Source organism: Sinocyclocheilus rhinocerous, unplaced genomic scaffold, assembly GCF_001515625.1.
Source record: "Sinocyclocheilus rhinocerous isolate Xijiao unplaced genomic scaffold, SAMN03320098_v1.1 scaffold397, whole genome shotgun sequence".
Taxonomy (NCBI): Eukaryota; Metazoa; Chordata; class Actinopteri; order Cypriniformes; family Cyprinidae; genus Sinocyclocheilus; species Sinocyclocheilus rhinocerous.
In genome coordinates, this window is record NW_015663491.1 from 517,959 (window position 1) to 536,448 (window position 18,490).

Sequence of the window (18,490 nt, forward strand, 5' to 3'; positions counted from 1 at the left end):
GATGCATATAATACTACCCGCCTGACATTGGCATGTGTTATTCAGGTGTCAAAGTTGTTAAAAATTTAAAAAAAATTTAATTAAAAAAAAATTCCCTCATGTCCAAATTCAACATGAAGGGCGGTGGTCCGCTGCAGAAAGAGGCATTTGAAAAGAGTGCACTGTTCACGTCTAGGCTATATTTAGACGTCTAATAGACGTGTTTTAAACGCAAAATTGCTTGCTGAATTAGGTCATTGTCACTAAAACTATGATAACTATTCTGGATACTTTTGTTTTCACAGAAAAAAAAAATACACAGTCATTTATTAAAGGGGGACGTTTTCCCCCACTACCCTACCCTCAGCTGAAATCCTGCAGGCGCTCCTCGTTCGTTATCCATGTCCGCATAACACAAATTCACTAAATATTAACTAAATAACATACATTAAATCACAAAACACTCATAACTGATGGACATGAGGGATGGTAAAAATAAGATTTTTTAAATGTTAGGTATTCTGGTAATGCTTCCACAAATTAGTGCGGATAACTTTTTGCGGATGTGGTGTGTCTCCAAAAACCCATGTTCTCATCTCATCTCTTATTACTGATCACAGGAATTGGCGTTCTCACGAAAGAGTAAAATGAAAACAACGACCTCTAGCTTTACTACGTAGGCTACGTTATAATCCCTCACTACGCGTCAGTGACGAAGTTGTCAATGAACGATGTGGAGCTCAGCTTCAGCAGAAGCGCGATCGGTGAAGTTCATCAGTCCTCTCAGTCCGCAGGAGCGCCGTTAACGCTGCAGGTGACACAAACTGGACAAACCGAGCGATGCTCTACCGTTCATCCTCATGAAAGCGACAAACGCGCATCTTCCTTTTGTGATTTGGGAATAGACTGTCCCGTAGGATCGCTTGAAGCTTCAGAATGAAATCCTTCAAATATCCTTCAAATACTCTCATTGATTTAACCGTCATTTTTCTTTTCATTCAAAACTCCAGGATGGAGACCGAAGGTAAGATCTTTGCTGGAACTTCATTACCGGTTGCGTTTAGATGTGAAGTGTAAAATTCAAGCGGTGATTTTCCTACAAACTTTTACTCATTCATCCCTCGGATCTGCTAGCCTCGTGAAATGCTAGTAGTCATTATGTTAATGTACTGTTCTGAAGATTTACTCGAAGTGGATATGAGTTGAATTGCTAAATGAATTCATTTAATAAAGAATGAAATCTCACGCTGCATTAGATCTAACTGTTATAGGCTACATAAAAATGCTGGGTTATTTCAACCCAACTTTGGGTCATATTTGGACTAACCCAACTTTTGGGTTAAAATTTTAATGTAAAAATTTAACCCAACGGTTGGGTTAGTCCATATTTGACCCAAAGTTGGGTTGAAACAACCCAGCATTTTTTAGAGTGTAATTACACCGCCAATGTTCACGACAAAACAGTTTTACTATGTTTTACTAGCCTGAGAAGAAAAACACTCGTGTCAGACCTCCGAGGAACTTTTGACCCTTCTCGCAGTACACTCTGTTCTTTGGCATGACAATATTTTACTTGTTTAACTACACGCCTACTTTGACTTGAAGAACGTCTATCAGATAAAACAAAATGTGGCACAGTGAGGGATGGTGGCTTTATCGATGCGTATCTCACACTTTTGGTTTGGTTACAGGTTCTAACTTATCGCAGTTGGTTGGTCACTCAGGTGCTTCATTCCGCACAAAGACATTGAATTTCGTTTCACGGCAAGTGCGCACTGCGGTTCCAAGCACAGGATGTCAACCAGACACACTACAGGTTTTGAAAGTTTCATTCTTATCAACCCAAGAAGTAAAGAAAAATAAACTGGACATCTGTGAGCATGTATTTTAAGTGGACGTGACAAGAATGAATAAAAAGCAAAAGGGCCAGCCAGTGCTTGCAGAGCTGTGCGTTACTTTTGTAGTTTCAGTTTTGTATAAATTACATTTATTTTCAGTCTTAGTAACTTACTTTATTTAGGCCTATTTATTTAGCCTAGAATTTATTACATTGAATTGTAATATTTTATTTAGGCTAGATGTGTTTTTTCCCATTTCCATTTTAGTTGCGTCTAGTTCAATAAATCTTTTAGTTTTGTAGTTTAAGAACCCAAGAGTTTTCATCTGTTAGGATGGTATGTTTGTTGAATCCCATTTCTGCTATTATTATATCCTCTTGTTCTTTTGAAATTGACTTTACTGTCTTAATGCTCATATCTTTTACTTAATGAAAGCCCCTGGATGTATATTAATGGATTTTTATCCCTCCATTATGTCACGAAATATGCAAAGTCATTTCAGAAATGTGACTGTTATTCAATATAATTTTGTGTTTGTAGTAGGGGGAATAATTGGCTGGAGTGGAGTACTACAGTGAAATTTTGCAATCGAAAATTAAATGCATTTATTCATTATTAATACATAATAAAAACAAACAAGTAGAGTTAAATAAGCTACGGGCTGTTAGAAAGAGGTGAATTAAGCTGGGACAGGCAAACAATGCAGGGTGCCATGGTGCAGAGGGATCTTATCAGAGGCTTTATTCAGAAGAAGAATATGTCATTCCAAAGCAACATAAGAGTCAGGTAGATGCCTTGTTTTATTTAACAAGGATGAAAATGAGGGATGCAGTCTATGTAATGAGCTTTTTTATGAATCAGAATGAATTTCAGGATGAATTATTCGTAAAACATCTTACACTATGTAAATTGTCACATGCAGTCTAGTGGGGCAATTTACAAATATACAAATGGATTTATGAATGATTTACAAAGAAATTCAAGCTGATGGTTGTGCCTTGTTGTCAGTCGTTTGGCCTACAGAACATAGAAAATACTTCAGAAAAAAAAAGAAATTTAAAGATTTGACAATACGCATGTGCAATTCATTGTACATCAGTCTCTCATGCCCTTCTTTCATTGGTGTTAAATATGCATCTACCCTGACTAAGGTTATGTGGTTCTCTGGAGATCAAAAGCCTTCTTAATGATAATTTACAGGTTCTTTGGATCAGCATATTTGTTTCTGGGTTCTTTAAGTGAAAGTTCTAAAAGATCTTTGATGAACTTGTATACAAAGAAGCTAGAAGTACCTTCTATTACGTAAGACTTTTAAAAAGTCTCTTTGGATCTAATTTGAACTTTTATTGTGAAGAGTGTCAGGTTTTTTTTTCCATGGTCTTGGATTTGTAAGTACCTTTGCTGAAAGGCAAAATATTATATGGTTCACTGGTGTTTGTCTGACACTGCACTTCAAACGGCCAATGTCAAAGACTGCGCAGTAGACAGCAGACTGACTGCAAATTAAGTAGTACAGGGGTGTCTCTAATTAGTTGTTCGTTATGTACATGAAAGCTCATTTATGACTCTGTCAGCTTGAATGGTTCTCTTCCCACAGGCCCCTGCCCTATTATACTCCTGATTATTGGTAGGCTAGGCTATACATTGCTCGTGTTTTTGATTTGATCTTGAAGTGTAAGGGTAATGACTTGGCCCGCTATTATACCATAAACAGATTGACAGTGTTGTGTGGCCCTCATTTGTATCAAGATTATTTGAGACAGGAGTGTTCATTTCACTGTGACAAGCTTTAAGAAATGAGCACCTGCCACCATGTGTTGGAACCCAGACTCATTGACTGTGTCTGTGTTGTTATGGCACTGCAGATGGCCATTAATATTGTATTATATTTATACCCATTGATCTATATATAATGTTCTCTATTATAGATAAGTGGTTATACCTCAGTTTTCACTTATATGTCCTAGATTTTGAACTGAGTATTTTGCTTTGGATTTGAAGGCATTTTCAGTATTATAGCTTAAACAGTGAATAAAGACGTAGGACTACTGGTTAGCCAGTTTCTCCTTCTGTTACCCAATAATGGTTGCCTGGCAACATTGCCTTAAAAAGCATGTTGCCATTGTCATGAGCCTCTTTTCAGATGGTATCGTCACATGTGCGGCCCTATGTCTCATGTGAGCCCTCCATAAAGCCATAAACCTAAATTGTGTGAAACTCACATGTAAACACGGATTTAAAACATTTCCACGGTTTAAAAAGCCATCGTTCTGGTCTGCATTGCCATTTGTTTCACTTGGTTTCTTTATCTGTGTCAGATTGTTATTTATGTGCTCTCTTCTTTTTCTCTTTTATTTTGGGTCTATGCATTTTTTGAATTAGTTTCTGTAACATTATCTTTTGTGCATAGCCTCCAGTAGTGTGCATAAATTACTGATACGTTCTTTTTCATGCAAGAGCTGTCAAATTATTTAAGAACACGATCAAGCTAAATGCAAATACACTTAAATGAATTACAAACACTTGCATATGTCGACATTTATAAAGTCCTCAACAGTAATTCCCTGACATTACATTACTGTAGTACAAAATACAAAAAAAAAAAAGTTTTTTGATACTAATGCATATCTGTAGATACTATAGATGTAGATGAAAAATTCTGTCAGATAATAATTGTTTTTCTCTTTTTATAATATTTTAAACCTCACTAAATTGTTTCACCATGTGATATGAAGGAATAACATTATTCTAATCTATAGCAATTAGGTATGAGAGGCCATGCTGTATTGTAAATAAATCACTGTTCTCATCCACTGTGCCATTTATTTTTTAACATCATATGTGCTATTTTCTCACACACGCATATCTCTGAGCGTGAGAAAACATATGTTTTCCATATTTCAGCATGAGAAAATGTCTTTTTTCCAGCTTTTAGTTGAAAACCGACTGATTCACAGCACAGCTTGCAGAGTTTGCAAGCGTCATTACAGCGTAGATTGATGGACATACAGTACCATACCTGAAACAGAAAGATAATCAATACAATAATATTTCCGTCACGCTTCGGAAACTGTGGGCTTCCACACAGACATGCACACACATCAACGGATCTCCAGTATGAGGGGAAAGGGCGGGCATGGCCTCAAAATGAATGTTTAATGACACAACATGGGTTTGGTCATAATTCATTACAGTTCATTTTGCTGAAATACATAATGGAACAGTTTTGACGCTATATAACCATTGGGTGAAGTGGTCAAAGCCGTGTTTATATATGTGTGTGTGGGTGTGTGAACGTGAAGCTTTTCAAATAAATCAAATAGTCTTTCACAGGTGTCTTATCAAAAAATTTTGTTTCATTCATATCATTCATAACGCAAGTGCCTGTGCTGTATGTAATTCAGTTTCTCACATCACACAAATTGAAGAGGAGAAACAATTTTTTTTCACATATTAGATTCACTCTGGGCTATTGGATACATTGAACCAAGAGATCAGTTACATTGGTCCATAGAGATCAGTGGCTAATATATAAAATATATTAATATGAACAAGAAATTGGAACAATGCAGTAATTTAGAGCACTAATATTTGCAGAAATTAAAATGGTGAAGATACACAGTACATTTACAATCCCTTTGCAGCAGTTTTACTGTGGCAGTTCAAAAACTGTGATGAATAGGAAGTACTCTGCTCCCTCTTAACAAAATACATCTCTTATCTTCAGGGAGACGTAAAATGTGCATCTGGGTTTTACAGTGCAAATAATTGCATTTCCAGACTAAGAATGTGTCTTTTTCTTTGTAGCATAAAAAAGGCTCCTGCGATAAAGATCCATGCCACAAACGTAGAAATCCAACAGATGAAATGTGTCGGAAACATAAAGTCGTCTCCTGTGGATTCTTTTGGCTCTCATTACACCTTTAAATTTTTTTTTGTTCTCTTGATTTGAAGGACCAGACTTTCTTTTGCTTGATCCCAACTTTAAACATGTTCAGAGACACCATGAAACAGATCATTGCTGGAAGGCATGCTAACAAGATCATGAAAACCAGATTTGCAGGCCTCATTGGGCCACCTGGTCCAGTTACTGGGATTACAGCCAGGAGAGAGAGATAAATGAGAAGGTGACAAGTTTGTGGCTCAGCTCAATCCCTTGATTCCCATCTGGAAAACTAAATGCACAATTTTAGGGGACAGTTCATCCCAAACTAAGCATTCTGTCATTATTTACTCACCCCCATGCTGTTCCAAACATTTATGCTTATTATTTTTTTACATGGAACACAAGATAAGTTTTTTTTTCCATACAGGGACTCTCCAAAATGGACAAAAAAGAAACAAAAAAGACCCGTAACAGTAATCCATACTCCTAATCATGCTTTTTTCCAACCCTTCTAATTCTGTGAGAAATGGGCAGAAATTTTAATTCATTCACTTTTTATCTTTACCTTGCGGCACTCACAAATAAAAAATTATTTGTGTTGGATTGGAATTGCTCAATTTTCGTTATGTTATTTCAAAAGACTTGGGTTTTCTCTGGAAGATAGAAAGTCATGTATAGCCCTAACTAGGCATAGCATGGCAACACCTTTTCTGCTGATGGTCAGAATGACCTGACAGAAAGTCTACTTGCATTTCCATTCTCTCACATGTTTAGAGATAAAATGCACATTTCTCATGTTGAATGCAGATTTCTGATTCATCTCAAAATCACAGCTTTAATGGTTAATTAATACCTGCTCCAATCCAGTTTTTGATTAGTAGTCAAAGTCTGTTTCCTGACAACACTTAGAAATATCTGAACAGCACAACTTTTTTCTAAGGTGGTCAGTGCTGAGCCATTCATCACACTGTATGAAGCATGTGTATTTCAAATACCATGACCTTTCATGATTTGAGTATTTGTTTACCTATGCATTTATTTTTGAATGTTCACAGGAACACTGAATGCATTTTGAAAATGACTTCAGAAGGACATTCCACACCAGTGGCAACCATTAAGTTTACAGCCAGGCAATGAAAACGTTTTTATTGCCACTGATCATAAAGTTGTATTTATTTATTTATTTTTCTCTTTAGGTTCCTAATGTGCACTGCATGCTGCATGGATACCATTTAGCCAGCCAGTTGGTCGTCCTCATTTAATATTATTGTTCTGGACTTGGCTCTTACATGAATTTGCAGTGATTATCCTGATTAGCATTGGTGTCAAAAAACGAGCTAATTTGTTTGTTTGAATATGTCACTTCGAGTGCTGATGTACCCTGATAGCCACATACGGATTTAATTGGAATCTTGGCCAAGGAAGGGCAAAACTAGCTATTTGAAGTCACAGACTTAATGTTGTTTCTCAGCTGCATCCACAGAAAAACGAATGAATACTGGCACTGGAAACATTTTTATGTACTATCTTCCAGGTGGATTAAACATACTATCTGCTAGAAAAGTGCTAGTGTTTTTAATTCTTGGAAGCCAAATATAGATTTAAATGAAGTCACAGATTGGGGGAACAGCAAAAAATAAAAATAAAAAGTCTGCTAAAAATAGGAATGGAAACAAACAAAAGATAAGAATTTTTATATTGTAACTGGATGTGACATCTCTCTTGTTCTGTGTTTTGTATCCAGTCCTGCTCCTGGAGAGCTACCATCCTGCAGATTTCAGCTCCAACCCCAATCAAACACATAAACCAGCTAATCAAGTTGTACAGGATTACTTGAAAATTACAGGCAGGTGTGTTGGAGCAGGGATGGAACTGAAGTTTGTGGGATGGTAGCACTCCAGCAGGTTGGAGATCCCTGCCCTGTTTGGTCAGCACTTTAATTTTTTTTTGATCATGCACACTCATTTTTATGCTGTGCACACTTCAACATTTGGTTTCTGTGGCATTTTTGTAGTGAATTGTGTTTGTCTACTTTGTCAGCTACTGTTATCTAATTGTTTTGCTGGCTGACATATGTGTTTTTTTTTTAAATTGTAAAAATAACTTGTGATAGTCTTGTTAGCATCAGCAAGAATGGGTAGAAAATTACAAACCATCGAGTAATGTTTTGCCCTGTATGTCATCATTTTTCAGCATATGTACTCATGAATTTATGACTTTCTTGGAGCTTCCTGTATAATTTTCAAGTATTATTGCAAATTGTCTTAGTAAAGAAAGTATAAATATATAGTATATAGTATATGTAAATATATTGCCAAATGAAAATCAAGACTACTGGCTTGATAAGGCTGGCAGACAGAAATGCTACTGTTGAGCCAGTGCTAAAAATATTGTTCCATGCAGAGTTGTTTTTCTTTACCAGGACTAATGTTACTAATGTTCCTGATTTGAGGTTGCATGATGATAACTTGAAGGTGTTTTTGTGCTTGAAGCTTTTTTCTTTTATTACGTGATGTGTGAAAGCCTGTGCTCTAAGCATTTTCTACAGTCTTACAAATGATTCAATTAAAAAACAAAACCAGTTTCTAGGAGCAGTAAACATCTGGTTCAAGGAGGGAACCCAGTTAGTTCAAACATTTATTTATTTGTTCCAAAAAGAGTGGATATAGCTGCATTATTTACCCTCTTGTTACATTTTTAACGCATATGAAAGTGTTCCATAATGTGTTTAATAAAAAAGAAAATAAATCTCCTACCCATATATGGTATGGAAGAGACCATATATTTTAGTTATATAGCGGTTAGTCTTATACAGAAGCTGTATACACTACAAGCTGTAACTAGCACTGGTTGTTGTATACACCAATAATGCGCAACATATTTATTCTAGGCTGCATATGCTCTGACAATCATGTCATTCATTAGCTCCCAATGTGACACAGACAATGTGACAAATATCCCTTAGACATAACAGTGTATTTCTTGTATATAAGGCTGTCAAGAGACAAGGCCATGTTTCATTGTGATAAAGCTGTGCGTTGGGACAGCCACCCACCCTCAGAATTTATCAAAAATCCAATTTGTGATGAGTGTTAGTGAGAGCCGATAAGAAAGATCACCAACGAGAGTATTTATTATGCAAAATGAAGCTGTAAGTTATTTTTTTATTGTGAAAGAGCCCTTGTACAAAATGTTTTGTTTGTGTACTCTGGCCTCTCTTTGTCACGTCAAATGGAAAGAAGAATAATTGCCTGCCGTAGGGAGCCCCATCTTCATAGACGTCATATTTTCCAATTACAAAATATAGTATTGTTGTCACACGCTGTGTGAGAGCGCTTTTCATGTCGTTGTATTTACTGCATCTAGAGCCGTCAACGTACATGGTTAAGATGATAAAATAAATATGCTTAGCAACTTTCAAAAGGGAGAAGAATACACTTTTTTGTTGACATTGAAGGACAAACTCGATCAAACTCTGCTGTATTTTGGTGCACATTTGTCTGTAGGCTTATGCCTTCCATCTAACACTGCTGGAGGGCTTCCAGTCATCTACTTTGCCCTGACAGAAGCACAAATTACTGCAGTGATTGAAAGAGCTTTTTACCAATATCCATTTTGTACTGGGAGATGTTGTAACTTTTTTTTCTCTTCCTTCTTTTGCCCTCTTCTTATCACCCCCAGCAGCATCCATGATGGCTGGCAGGGCAGTGACAGAAAGTTGCCCTCTGGGTCAGTTCCCTTGTGGAAACATGAGTGTGTGTTTGCCCCAGGTCCTTCAGTGCAATGGCCACAGGGACTGCAAGAACGGAGCAGATGAGGAACACTGCGGTAAGGCCACATTTATCTGTCTTTTTTACTTTGCTGATAATTGCATGAAATTGGTTACACTTTATTTTAAGGTGTCATTGATACATTGTAATTATACATTTAAGTACTGTGTAAAACAGGGGCGTAGCCATCATTTCAGGAGTGAGGGGGACAGAAATGTTATATATATATACAGTGGGGAAAAAAAGTATTTAGTCAGCCACCAATTGTGCAAGTTCTCCCACTTAAAAAGATGAGAGAGGCCTGTAATTTTCATCATAGGTATACCTCAACTATGAGAGACAAAATGAGAAAAAAAAATCCAGAAAATCACATTGTAGGATTTTTAAAGAATTTATTTGCAAATTATGGTGGAAAATAAGTATTTGGTCAATAACAAAATTTCATCTCAATACTTTGTTATATACCCTTTGTTGGCAATGACAGAGGTCAAACGTTTTCTGTAAGTCTTCACAAGGTTTTCACACACTGTTGCTGGTATTTTGGCCCATTCCTCCATGCAGATCTCCTCTAGAGCAGTAATGTTTTGGGGCTGTCGCTGAGCAACACGGATTTTCAACTCCCTCCAAAGATTTTCTATGGGGTTGAGATCTGGAGACTGGCTAGGCCACTCCAGGACCTTGAAATGCTTCTTACGAAGCCACTCCTTCGTTGCCCGGGCGGTGTGTTTGGGATCATTGTCATGCTGAAAGACCCAGCCACGTTTCATCTTCAATGCCCTTGCTGATGGAAGGAGGTTTGACTGGAGTAATGATGCTAAAAATTTAGCTTTGAAATCATAATAAATTAAATTTTAAAATATATTCAAATAAAAAAAAGTTATTTTAAATAGCCTAGTAAAAATATTTCAACATTTTACTGATTTGCTGTACTTTGGATCAAATAAATGCAGGCTTGGTGAACAGAAGAGACTTCTTTAAAAAACATTAAAAATCTTACTGTTCAAAATCTTTTGACTGGCAGTGTATAGGCAACTTTAATTTTTCTCTAATTTCTAGCTTTTAATTGGCTTAGAAATCAGATAACTGCTGGACACTGCGCAAGAGCGCCCTCCGGCTTCGAGTATGAATGAAACATACACTGAGTGTTTAGCGCTCCTCAATGTTCATCTCGTCTTATTCTGGATCCGAATAAAACATCAGATCATGCACAGACTATCCTGTCTCTTTTAATTTAAATCTATATTTATTCACACCGGCTCTTGAAAATCTCTATGCGAACACACTTGCCCGAAAAAGTGCGGGGGACGAATTTACGTGATATTAAAAGTGGGGGGGGCACGTCCCCCGTGTCCCCTGCGTAATCTACGCCCCTGGTGTAAAATTAATTAAGTACATGTACTTACTATATGGTTAGGATTAGGGTTTGGCTTAGGGTTACTTGCATGTAATTATGCATAATTAATTATTATAATCGTATATTATAAACAAAGACACCTTAAAATAAAGTGTTACCAAAATTAAATAGATGTACTTAAAGCTGTACTCAATTCTAAAGCCTTTTTGACTTTTAAAATATGTAAAAAATGTAATGTTCAGACTTACAGAACAACATTTTTATCAACATTGATTCCACTTTGAAATACATTAGGAGGTGATGTTTATTCAACATTGATGTAATCAATTTTCCCATGCAGGGAGAAATGACATCTCTTTTAGACCACAAAAGTCATTCATGTCTTTAAAGTGATATTTTTATATTGTTACGGTGCATACTTTCTCATACAAAGACTTGCTTTCGCTTTCTGTAGGGGACAACAGCGGATGGGCGAATATCTTTGACCGCACTATTAAAAAGGCAGAGCCACAGGACCTTCCTAATGACTGCTGTATGTGTCCCGGTCTTGATCCAGTTTCCTTTGGAAAAGATTAACATGAGTGATGTTATCTTGAGGCTCGTAAAAAAAAAAAAACATGTTCAAAATGCTGCTGCAACTTCCATGTCAGGGCCAGACTTAGATTTTTTGCTTCTCTAAAGCCCTAAACACATTGCACGATTTCCAGCTGTCCCAGACAAATGATTGACATCGTGAAACAATCGTGGTGATTTCTTTGATCGTGGCTCCTAATCGGTGCTCTTATGTCGTACAGTGAGAGAGGTTCAAAGACGGCAGTTGTCACGGTCTTGCGACCAAAGAAAGCCTACGATACAGTATGATCATCGCACAGTGTGTTTGCTGGTACGATCCACGTTTACTGACCAACCAATAAAAATGCGACATGAAATCAACGCGACATGGTGCTAAAACATAAAACTGCTTACCTCTAGCTCTTATCCCTTCCTGTTTCGCCGCTTCCACTTTTTTTCAGCACACATAAAAAAATACAACTGCTAAAGTGTTATTTATCATGCTCTTTCTGTTTACCACTAGCGCATGCTGATGACGTTTTTTTCTTCTGTAGTAACGTGCGTCGTAGCGTACGAGTGAATAGGTGTCATCATCGTACAGTCTACACACGTCGTAGCCAAGTTTAAGATCCATGTCGCACAGCGTGACATGCAGTGATTTTATAGGATTGCTAAAATCATGCAGTGTGTTTTGGGCTTAAGAGTTTATTTGATACATTTATAGCCTTAGGCTTTAGTAGTCTACAGGACGCTTTTGAAGCCAGAAATCCTATTGGCTGCTTTTTACTGTAATGTGTTGTAAATCTGCATGAGTTTTACGATTTTGTAGAAGCACATGGTTGGAAATTTATTAGCTTTCAAAGTCCCTTGGCCTTGAAATTGTTGTACTTACTGGGAGCTTAATACTGACTTGATAATTTACATTTATTCATTTAGCAGACGCTTTTATCCAAAGCAGCTTACAAATGAGGAATACTATATTAACTTTTATAAACATTTATGTACTTGGATTATGAATATTAATTAGGTGACGCTTGCTCTGTAATTGTCCTGTAAACTGATTTGCTGAAAGGCACATAAGCAGGCATGAACTATAGTAGAATTATTGCTTACTGCTGCTGCATTTGCTGACAGCACTGGTTAGCATGTTTGATCCTAAAGTTGTCATTTGTCATTAAAGTTGTTATAATAGAAACTGTTATAAAAATAAAAATTATTTTAAATATTACATTATTATTATTTTATTAAAGAACATGAGTACTGTCACTCATACTGTGTAACTAGATCATAATTATATTTATATATCATATAATATTTATATATTCTTGGTGAGGGGATTTTTTTCATTTTGACTCCTACAAGAAAAATGGAATTTAATGGAAACAATAGTTGAATTGATACTAATGTTATATCTTAAATATTTAAATATGTTTAGTTAAAAATGGTAGTATTTAAAAGAGAGTGAGGGGACAGGAAAAACTTTTTTCAGTGCAGGACTAATTTGAACAATGAAAAATGCAGTAATGCAAATAATCTAATATGATTGTTGGATCAACCTTATTAATCATGTATATATAATAGAAATGCTGCATTGACAATATATGTGTTCCTGCCAGAAATGAACAATAGGAGGCAAACCAAAGAAACAACAATAATGCAATAAATCTTTTTTATTTAGTTAGTTTTTTTAAGCTTTGTGTACTAGATGTAATAATAATGTATTGCTATAATAATTGAATAATTGCATGTGTTTTTATTGATCTTGTACAGTTGTGCAGCAGTACCCGGAGAGCTGTGACTGCATTAAGACCGAGGTGGAATGTGTTGACGTGAACCTGCATGTCGTACCTGTCCTCTCCTCCAATGTGACTTGGTTGTAAGTACATCGAGCTGGGATCCATCTGCAGAGCTTTACTCCTCTGCTCCCACGAGAGGTTATTAATCTGTAGGAGTTCAAATTTGACATCAGTGAGACATAGTGCTTCATCACTGAGCCATAAAGCTTAACGAGATAAAGAGCTTCTTTGCGCTGAACATTTACCAGATATAAGAAAAATTAGGCACACTGCTTGAAAGGTTGGATTTTATTTTGTTTGTTGGTTTTGGTTATGTTTAGATTGTTCGGCATGGGGTATATTTGTGCTTATGATACTTTTGATTTGTTTTGATCTGGACTTTGAAGATCATTTGAGATAAACAGTGCAGAACATGTATCTATTGATAATTTATGATTTTTGGAATAAGGATTCTGGAGATTATCTTTTGGATTCTGGGGATGTTTTGGTGAAAAAAAAGGAATGTTAGATAATTCATATCAGTGGTTTCTAATTTGTATCCAGGAAAACCACATTGTTTCAGCCTTGTGGTATGAAAAGACTCCTTAAAGAGATCATTCACCCGAAAAAAGGCAATTCTGTTCATCATTTACTCTTGAATGACGCTCATATTCTTCAAAAACTGTGATTTTTCATTTTTTCTTGAACACCAAAGGAGATATTTAAAATGGCCAGGTTTTTCTTTCTTTTCTATATAGTACTGAAGGTTGAAGCGAGCTCACAAAATCAAAGTAGTCCATGAATCTGAGTCTGGAATGAGTTTTGAAAGATCGAAGTGGAGAGGAGGATTTTAACTAATTAATGACTTACATATTGGTCTGTTCCTCATACAAATATATCATATGGCTTTTGCGTTTCAGCCTTGTGGTATGAAAAGACTCCTTAAAGAGATCATTCACCCGAAAAAAGGCAATTCTGTTCATGATTTACTCTTGAATGACGCTCATATTCTTCAAAAACTGATTTTTCATTTTTTCTTGAACACCAAAGGAGATATTTAAAATGGCCAGGTTTTTCTTTCTTTTCTATATAGTACTGAAGGTTGAAGCGAGCTCACAAAATCAAAGTAGTCCATGAATCTGAGTCTGGAATGAGTTTTGAAAGATCGAAGTGGAGAGGAGGATTTTAACTAATTAATGACTTACATATTGGTCTGTTCCTCATACAAATATATCATATGGCTTTTGCTAATGGAATGGAATATAAAAAGAATAGTTTTGTACAACATTATTAGTCAAGTAAAAGATTACAGGATTTTCCTTTCTTGGATGAACTACACCTGTAATGTTGTATTGTTTGTAATTCGATGCTTTATAATTTACAGGTCTCTGAAGAACAATAGGATCAGGAATTTGGATGATTACATCTTCTCCAAATACACACAACTGCAGAGGCTGTGAGTATCTCTTAATTAAGTGTAAAAGTGCACCATCATAATCAGAATCAGCCATGGATGACAAAGACAAGTCAGATTATCGGTTCCTATTATACAGAAAGGCTTCAGTGTTTACTGGGATCTGTAGTTAGAAAGGAAAAGAAAAGAAACAAGAGCATTCCTATTGAATAGGCCTATACTATAAATTTAAGACTGTTGGGCCATTCTATTTGATTAAAGTCTTCAGCCAAAGTTTTTTGAGTCATTCGACAGTTTTCCACTTGCTGTGTGTCGCAAGTTCCTGCTGATGTCTAAATTTATGGAGGCTGTGAAATGTCCAATATCTAATGAACCAAAATATCTCAGTGCTGAGAACTTTAGGTTACGTCTTGAAACCCTGCATGTCTGAGGGAGACGAGTGCAATATCTCACCCATTTTCTGGCCACCATGCAACCTTTTGTAATAAGACTTTTAGGCCACTGGACAGTACAGCCTCCTGTCTACACAATCTACTGCTCAGAGCTTCATTCATAATTCAGTTTGTTCAGATTTGATCTTATGAACAATATTTTATACTGGTGAGGTTTATGCTCTCTAAAAATAAGTTTTACTTTCTCATTTTTCTCAAATATTTTTAATGGAAAGCAAGACAAAACTGAAGAAAACTGTTTAAAATCAGTTAAAAAATTAGAGCTTCACAGACTTTCTATTTCATAATGTTTGATTAGTTTAGTTTTATGTCTGTACAGTTAATAATTTTCTCATTCAGATTTATTTTTTGCCACCTCAGATAACCTCAGATGTAAAAGTGTTCTCTATATGAGTAAAAATGTTGAAAAGGACAAACATTTTAAAATGAAATTCCATGGGTCAGAGGTTGAACACCATTATTGTCAGACTCTGTTCCTAGTTTTGGTTGTGTTTTGTTCCCCATGTGCTCCGTGTCTCAGTTTCTGTCTCCCGTTCATTGATTTCATTCCAGGTGTTCCCCGTTTGTTTTGATTGATCCCAGGTGTGTCTCGTCTTCCCATTAGCCTGTTCAGTGTATTTAAAGAGTGTCCCTGTTGGTTTGTCCGGACTTGTTGAATGTCCTCCTTGTTCTCGGTTTTCCTGTGGATTATTAAAGACTGTGTTATTCAAGTACTCCTCGTTTCCTCGTTCCTTGCTCCCCGAGTGAATTGTGACAGAAGACCCGACCGATACAGAAAGTGAGCGGCGCCTTTTCTCCCCGTCTTTTTTTCCCTTTTTTTTTCAAGTGTTTTGTTTTCCCCGTTCGTTCCACGTGTTCCTCCATGTCCCCAAATGGAGGAACGAGCAATGTTTGTCATGTTGGCTCAGGCGAGCCCAGACCCCATCGTCTTCACGAGGGCGTTCGTGCCGCTCGCCCTCACCAGCTCCCTCAAGGGGGAAACCCTCGCGACGCTGTTCTGGATCGGGATGACATTCCATCATCCCACGGAGCTCCCAGACACCACCGACCTCGACTGGAAGGAGACAGTCATCCAATGCCTGGAGAGTCTCCGATCCCGATCCGGATCCCCTCAGCCGGCAGTTCCCGAGTCAAGTCAGCCGGCAGTTAATATGGCAAGCCCACCGAACATTAATATGGCAAGCCCTCCAAGCGTTCATGTGGCAAGCCCGCAAAGCGTTCATGTGACCCCAGTGTCGGTTTCAGCTCCAGTACCCGCTCCACGTAAGCGCCTTCCACAGCGCCCTCAAGTGTCCGCTCCTCCCGAGCGCCCTCAAGTGTCGGCTCCAGCCCCAGAGCTCGCTCCAGTGTCGGCTCCAGCCCCAGAGCTCGCTCCAGTGTCGGCTCCAGCCCCAGAGCTCGCTCCAGTGTCAGCTCCAGCCCAAAAACTCCCTCCAGTGCCAGCTCCTCGAAAGCGCTTTGCTGTGCCTACTCCTCCAGAGCACCCGCCAGTGGCAGCACCACGTAAGCGCTACCCTGATCCCCAGCTCAGCCCAGGAAGGGCTCCTGATCCCCAGTTCAGCCCAGGAAGGGCTCCTGATACCCAGTTCAGCCCAGGGAGGGCTCCTGGTTCCCCGTATAGCCCACGGAGGGCTCCTGTTTCCCCATTAAGCCCAGTGTCGGTTTCAGCCCCAGTACCGGGGCCGCGGCCTCGGAGGCTGCTCAGCCATGGCCTCCTAAACTACCTGCTCCGCCATGTCCTTCCGAGTCCCCTGCTCCGCCATGGCCTCCCGAGTCTCCTGATCCGCCATGGCGCCCCGAACGGGTACCGCTCTGGAGGCCCACTGTCCCGTGTCTGTCCTGAGGGACCTCCAGAGTGCCCAGTCCGGACTTGTTGAATGTCCTCTTTGTTCTCAGATTTCCTGTGGATTATTAAAGACTGTGTTATTGAAGTACTCCTCGTTTCCTCGTTCCTTGCTCCCCGAGTGAATTGTGACAATTATGCTTTCAGTTTAAATTTTAATTGATTCATGGGCATCCATATCTTGACTGTAAAGGCACTAACAAGTTTGCATAATTGATTCTCCTGCATACTTTTCAAATGAATGTCATTAGGTGAGTCAAGCTGATTTAATCCTACTGCTTGCTGTTGATTGGCTATAGCGAGCATGCACCATTTCATCTTGTATTTGAGGTCTTTATGATTTAACTTGTACACCAAGAGAATTATGCATTTATTATACTCTGTAAGATCATATGCACAGCGTGAGATATGCACCAATTGATGTGGATGTTTTCAGGTACCTTGCCCTTTGTAATCATCCTATATCAAGTCTCTGTGGGGGTATATCAGAGCTCGAGTTGAAGCTGCTTCATCGAGCCCCTCATCAGTGGACAGCAAGCCAAATAAGGTTAAACATAATTTCCTAGTGATTATATGGGCAAACGAATTCGTTAAATTATTTTTTAAAATCTTTATCAGGAAGAAGGACACTTCTTTTCATTTCTTTGATAGAATCTTTTCTTTGATAGTGTTGTGATGATCAGGGGCGCAGATGGGATTTTTTAACTGGGGGGGACCAAGCAGTCCAATTTTTTCAGTCCAGAAAAATCACCAGCTCTGTCATAGACGATAGTATACGGTCACTATGGTTACTTATACTCTGTAAGATCATATGCACAGCGTGAGATATGCACCAATTGATGTGGATGTTTTCAGGTACCTTGCCCTTTGTAATCATCCTATATCAAGTCTCTGTGGGGGTATATCAGAGCTCGAGTTGAAGCTGCTTCATCGAGCCCCTCATCAGTGGACAGCAAGCCAAATAAGTTTAAACATAATTTCCTAGTGATTATATGGGCAAACGAATTCGTTAAATTATTTTTTAAGATCTTTATCAGGAAGAAGGACACTTCTTTTCATTTCTTTGATAGAATCTTTTCTTTGATAGTGTTGTGATGATCAGGGGCGCAGATGGGATTTTTTAACTGGGGGGGACCAAGCAGTCCAATTTTTTCAGTCCAGAAAAATCACCAGCTCTGTCATAGACGATAGTATACGGTCACTATGGTTACAGGCACAATTGAGGCAGCTACCAGCTCCTCATAGGACCCCAGGGTCAGGAGTCATAGCACATACACACACAGAGAACGTAAACGTTGGTGGCAGAACCATCGTCATGTGTGTTTATTGACAACAGAACAGCGTGTTGTGAGAACGTGGGTACAAAGTAAGGGTGACCGGTAGATTCTTATTGTGCATCAGCCTGTGTCTGCCCCGACCCGATCCTGAAGCAGTGGCGGCAATTATTATTGGTGCACTAAGTGATTTTTGCCAAATGATGTTGATATTTGAAAGCACCAAAACAAACACGCCCATACCCCAACAGGACCTTGCCCCTATTTTGAAATCTCCGCCTCACAAGCACTTACGCAACCATGGCAACGACGATCGCGGAAACAAGTGAAGATGACACACAAGCATATTCAAA

At 38.2% G+C, this 18,490-nt stretch overlaps 1 protein-coding gene across 2 annotated transcripts in view; it reads left to right on the forward strand.

Annotated features, from left to right (window-relative positions):
* Positions 1-915: 915 nt before the first annotated feature.
* The window catches only part of rxfp2a (relaxin family peptide receptor 2a), a 54,316-nt gene continuing 36,741 nt past the window's right edge, over positions 916-18,490 (forward strand). Inside the window, exons 1-5 of one of the 2 annotated variants that reach the window (XM_016539197.1) lie at positions 916-1,003; positions 9,385-9,531; positions 11,282-11,359; positions 13,150-13,255; positions 14,539-14,610. In XM_016539197.1, the coding sequence (XP_016394683.1) occupies positions 916-1,003; positions 9,385-9,531; positions 11,282-11,359; positions 13,150-13,255; positions 14,539-14,610 (491 nt within the window). The remainder of the gene's footprint in view (positions 1,004-9,384; positions 9,532-11,281; positions 11,360-13,149; positions 13,256-14,538; positions 14,611-18,490) is intronic. The other variant, XM_016539198.1, reaches the window with a different exon arrangement.